This window comes from Apaloderma vittatum, unplaced genomic scaffold (genome assembly GCF_000703405.1).
Source record: "Apaloderma vittatum isolate BGI_N311 unplaced genomic scaffold, ASM70340v1 scaffold18824, whole genome shotgun sequence".
In the NCBI taxonomy this organism is placed as follows: Eukaryota; Metazoa; Chordata; class Aves; order Trogoniformes; family Trogonidae; genus Apaloderma; species Apaloderma vittatum.
Window position 1 is genome coordinate 24,628 of NW_009712324.1, and position 6,000 is coordinate 30,627.

At 41.2% G+C, this 6,000-nt stretch overlaps 1 protein-coding gene across 1 annotated transcript in view; it reads right to left on the bottom strand.

The window, feature by feature from the left end:
* The window catches only part of PRRC2C (proline-rich coiled-coil 2C), a 53,675-nt gene that overhangs the window by 17,941 nt on the left and 29,734 nt on the right, over nt 1-6,000 (bottom strand). The window contains 2 exon segments of the mRNA XM_009867952.1: nt 880-981; nt 2,622-2,711. Coding sequence (XP_009866254.1) covers nt 880-981; nt 2,622-2,711 — 192 coding nt within the window.

The window sequence follows — 6,000 nt, forward strand, 5'->3', positions numbered from 1 at the left end:
CAAAGTGTTAGCTCTGCATCCAAGCCCTATTCAGAAAAACAACTTCAGACATCATTCTTCCTTAATACTAGAAGCAGCAACAATATTTCTGCTGGCTCAGTCACCTGCAGTCAATCACAACACAGATCCAGGACACCAAAAAAACTTAAACCCCCCAAATCCTCCCCCCTCCAAAAATCCCCAAAACTTCTAAAGATAGAGTAGCAAAGCTAGAGCCCAACTCTGGGTTAGTGAGTTATACAATCAATGCACACAGTGCAAAATCCAAAATAGGAAAGCGCGATTCAAAATACTCTACGCACTTGCTCTACACTGGAGAGCAGAAAACAACAGAAAATTTAGAACACAACAAAACACGCCCTGACTTGCTGATCAAACTGCCCTTCATAAACACCGACACACCACCTACATTTCATTATTTAAAACTTTAGCCATCCAACTCAAAAACGCATCATCGCTGCACCAAAACCTTACAGCTAAGAAGAAACCAAGCTGAGCTCACCAAGCAACCCCCCTAACAGCCTTTAATACGGAACCAGGCAACTTTAAGCTACATTCTCGAAAAACCTCACTCAGATTCTGAAGGTTTGTCATGAACGCTACGGTACAAGGCTAAAACGCTAGGATCTTTTTTTCAGGGCAGTGGGAGCCAAGATTGGTTGAGATGCTGAGTGTTAATGCAAAACGGGGTTAGAGATTTATAATTTAAATGCATCCTTTGACAGAGTCTTGTGTTTCAGCCATCCATTTATATGCAAAAGCAGTTCAGCAGAGGAAACAAAGGAAGGCTCTAAAAAAAAAGGTTCACCAGCAAGTTCTCCATTATCTTTTTTTCCCCTGCATGCAAGAAAACGACCCTTAGAGGGATGTGGTACATACCTTGAGGGTGAGGTCGACGGTAGCGGGAGAAACTGGAGTTAGGCTGGAGCTCTGTTGTAGAGTCTCCCTCCTAGGGAGGGGAAGGGTGTGGGGCAGGGGCACCTGAAAGGCAGGCAACACACATCACATTCTAACTACGTCTACTACAAAAGCCCCAGAAAAGCAAAGCTCAAGCTTTATTAAGTGAGCTACAATTTCTTCAAGGCTTGAGCATTCGGCAGGGAGAGTCTGATAAAATAAGGTGAAAATCTGCTAGGCAGGGAAAGGCCAAGGTGCTGAGATGCTTCTCATCTCTCTTTAAGAGGCTGAAGACTAAGGTTCTAAAGTATCCACGTCTTCCGCATAAGCAAATACCAATTCTCTGCTTTGGGATTTACTTTAAAGTACCATTTCAGTTTACTGATACGCAAAAATTTTTCCCAAGCCAAATTTTCCCCTTTTGTACCACTACAGTACATGGGGCTTCATGACCTTGAGCTCTGAGATGCAATTTCTGAAAGGAGGAAGCTATAAACCTCCAAAGTCACACGGAACAAACCAAAACAATTTGCCATCAAATAACTGAATTCAGTTATCTTCTCTTTTAAAAGATGAAAGATGTCAAACACTGATGGATTTCATGTACCAAAAAACATTGCAGCGCCCAGTCTACTCTAACCATTTCTTCCTCCGTTCTGAGCAGAGCTAATGGGTTTCCACTGGATGACATAAGGCTAATCCAAAAGACACAGATACCGAAGCTTTCAAGCAGGTGATAGCACAGACCCTTTGCGGCCAGGAGCTCCTACTCGCTGTGCTGGAAATTCAACTCCAACAGACCACAGGGGAGCATACGCTAACATCATTAGCACAAAAGTTTCAGCCTCGTCCACTAACCACCAAAGGCGCAAACCACAACACCACCAGGAAATCCAGCAGAAGAGAAAGTTCAACCAGTATTGCTTCAAAACTGCATTCAAGGATACTGCAGTAAATTGAAAAGCATTTCTTAGATGGAATACACAACATGTCTTCATAAAAACTTGAGATGCTGCTGTACGATTCTTTCTTCCTTCAATCAACGAGTGACTCAACTCTGAGCTAATTCTATTTCTGCTGTTCAAACAAGCATCACAAGATCCAAGTTCCCTGACATCCCAGCACACTCGAGACCACCTTGATTTTGCTACAAGTCCCAACCCAGCTGGTGCTCTCGATCACTACACCACGCTCACACAGTCAGGATCACTGGCTTTGTAAGGACTGCAAAAATTTCCATAGCAACTGAACAACGGAGAGCCTGCTGTCTGCCTTCGGAAACCATTAAGTCGCTCCCTTTACATGCAGTTGCTGTGATTGCAGGCTACAGGTCAAAACTGCTTTATTTCTAAAAGTCTTTCTTCAAACTTGCCTATGGAGCTTTGCTACTAGTACCAGGCCTAAGTCCCAACTGCTGCAAAGAGCACGCTCCCTTATTACGCCTATCTTTGCTGTTTCAGATGTCCAGAGAAACATCATCTCCACCTTCTGTGCTCTTTAGCTCCTTGTGGTTGCTCAAAAGACAAGAAAATACCTTAAGAATTCCAGAATGGATACTAATCAAACCACACATCCTTCAGAGTAAGATTACTGATAACACATAGCTAGTTAACACGAAAGAAATTCTAGTGACTTATTTACTGAAGGCACTACTTTGTGCTGCAAAGAAGTGTGAACATATTCTCTTGTCCTCAAAGTCAAGATGATCACTGCAATAGACTTACGTTCGTCACCAAAGTCTCCTCCATTTTTGTACTGCTAGTAGCCACTGTGTTAGGATGAGAAGAAGGTGTAGTGTAGTCTGTTACAGACTCCTGTGAAGAAAAATAATTCCATTAAAATGTCTCCCTTACCTAAATTAATTTAAATTTCTTGGACAGATGTCAGCCTTTCTATAGGAGGAGTTCACCAAGCAACAGATTCAAATTTCACACCATTTTTTTTTTTCTCTTAAAAGGCATGCCCAGCAATCTGTATTGCTGAATTGCTACTGAGGTCAGAAGAAATCCTGGTAGATTACAGTTTGCACAGTGACCTCAAAACGTACATCTGGAGGCAAGTCAGAATATAGTCTGTAAAGCAAGAATACACAGAGCAATGTACTGTCTGTGCACTAGACATATTGAACTGTGGGGGTGTAACCAACTATCATTTGTCACCAAAGACTCTTTAACCACCTGCAGGCACTTTTAGCCTATTTAAAAAGTAAAATATATTACCTGAAGGCTTTCTGTACCTTTAAATACAGAAATTTCTTGAGTAAACCTAGGACAAGTAAGGCCTCCAAATTAAAACAAGCACACAGGGATGGTTCCAACTTGCAAAACAATTTTCTTTAAGTCTTGTCTCAAATTCACAAGACTTGGTTTCTCTAGACGAAATCTACCTCCTGATTTCTGCACTGGGCAGTGATTTCAAGGAAGAAAAGGAGTGACATTTCCAGTTCACCCAGAGGCCTTCCTTGACGCTTATTTTTCCACAGTTAAGGGGATGTTACTGTGCTCAATGAACAAGGTTCATTTTCACGGACGTAGCTATAGCCAGTGACTACTGCAGCTGTAGGTATAAACTGCCTGATGAGAATGTATCACCGGTAACACCACCAGCTCTCTAGAGTGACCTACAACAAAAAAAAAAAAAAGCACCGGTACTTCTCTGAAGCCACCTCGAACACTGTCTGTTATATCTTGTCACTGGATGTCTACTGACAGACAAACAGATGTTATCAGAATCTGACCCATAAACTTTGTTTGATAAACAGTGTGACCCTGAATTAGCCAAGATCCAATCTCTAGCAAGCACCGCAAGCTCCAAAGTTTTGCACGTCTGAAGCCCAGAAAAGGTTCTATCGTTTTTATGGAACCAAACACCAAGAAGGAACCAAAGGACAAATTGGCAGCAGGACTGCTGACGAGTGTCCGGACTTGCCAACACATAATGATTTTGAAGGCACAAACCACATAATGCCTGTTTAATTGCATCCAACCAGTATGACGATAAGCTATTAAAAAAGTGCACACTCAATTTACTCCTCAAGCTATGGCAATGTCTCCTAAAAGTGCAATTAAAGCACCATGATACTAACTGGCAAATAACAAAGAATCTTCATTAAAAGGATGAGCTCATTTTTGTAAAAGACTAGACAAGCTAAACCACAATGGGGCGAGGGAGAACACAATATGCACATTGACTTAGGTTTGTATTTAGGAAGGAAACTGAGAAAGCTTCACGATTTAGTTACTTCCTTCACTTGTTATACTGGTGAAATATGAGATATACAATGTTTCCCTCAGTTCAAACTACCAAACTGCACATCTGTATTTGATGCCAATAGACAACCTTAATTTGGGTACAACAAAGCAAGCACACGAGGCTGCTTTAATCACAAGGTCCTTCTGATGAAGTAATTAAGAGGCTTCTTATTTTTTTAACATGCTTTACTGCATAAGAGGAAGTTTTTAATATCATTATTAAAATCTCTTCTTCAAGCTTTGGATGCAACTTTTACAGGGTGTCAGCACCAACCTTTCTTACAGAGTTTAAATCAGACTAGAGCTAGCTTTCTCACTTTGGAAACTTGCAGCACAAAAATGCTTTTTCACTAGAATTAAAACCAAACAACCGTGTCAACTCTGGTGCCCTTAGAAGTATACGTGCAACGCTGAATCAAAGTACAAGGATGAATTACGTGCTGAACATGCAGGCAAGACAATGCTTTAGCCACAAAAACACCACTCCAAGGACCGTAGGTTCTACTTCATCTTTTATTTACTGGTACATTAACTCTAGGAATTTGTTAGATAACGTTTATCACCATAAGCTTTGTCGCTTAATTAAAGTGATTCTCCTGTACAACTGTTTTCCTGAGAAAACTGTTTTACTGAGAAAACCAACTAATTACTTTAGATAAACTAGTAGCAGCAGTAATAGCAAGAGCAAAAAGCCATGCATGCTCTTTTTTTGGAGCTATCTACAAGTCATTCACACCTGAAGAAAAAGAATGGGTAAAACTCTGTATGACTAACTGCTTCGCCTAAAAAGAAAAGACCACAAAACCTGAAGAGACTTTTGGAACAAGAAGTCAAGGCAGACCTCAGAGCTGACCCTTGCTACAGAGGGTCAGGGTATGATACAGAATTAATTAGCTATTTGATTTGTTCCTGGTTCACGTAAACCATTCAAACCAGAGAGCTGTCAGACACTCAGTACAGCCTGTGTCCTTTCAGGCATCATCACTGTAAGACACGGCTGTTACCAACTACCTGTGCGAACATCTCACTGCTGTGTTCACAACCAGGTATTGATCGTTCCTGTGATGTGAAAGCTTCAAAACTTCAGAGCCAGGAGGATGGGGAAGGACAAGGGAGTAAGATGTTCTACCCCGTCCAGAGACATACACATGAGATTGCCTTTATTCCAAAAATACTGCAAAAACCAAGAGAAGCAGCTGCAATCACTGCGGAGCATCATTCCTACATGCAAAACAAACATCTCACCCGTATGTGTTGATTTATACAATTTCTAAGGTAAAACAGTCTCGTAAGATTAAATGCAGATGTTCTAAGATGCCTGGTTTGGGATGGGCAGGGTACTCTTACAAAGCTTCTGAAGGATGACAGCTGGCTGGACTTGTACAGACATTTAAATCACCAAATACACTGAAGAAAGTGTGTCTGCCTAGAAGCTGGGCAGTAGTCTCTGACAAGGATGTTAGAGAGTGTCAAAAGAGAAACTGTTTGTTTGCTAAAACTTCATCTGACACTGAAACAACAGATTAAAGATGTCATCACTTCTTCCTTCACTAACGACCAACGGAAAAAGCACAAAGACAAGAGAAAGTAGTTGCAACACTCATCAGCAGAGGAACTCCAAGGCTGGAGCAGTATTTGAGCCCATTTCAAAATCCACTTTAAACGGTAGTAAAACAGGGTTATTCCTGCAAAATCTAGATGAAGCTTATCTTAATCCAATAAACCTGCAGGTTGTTGGTTCAACTTCCATAGAATTAAATATAGAATAGTCCACTCCTTTCCTACAAAAAAAAACAAACACAAAACCCACACCAACCCACCCCCCCCCTCACTGTATTTATGGCCCTGGGAA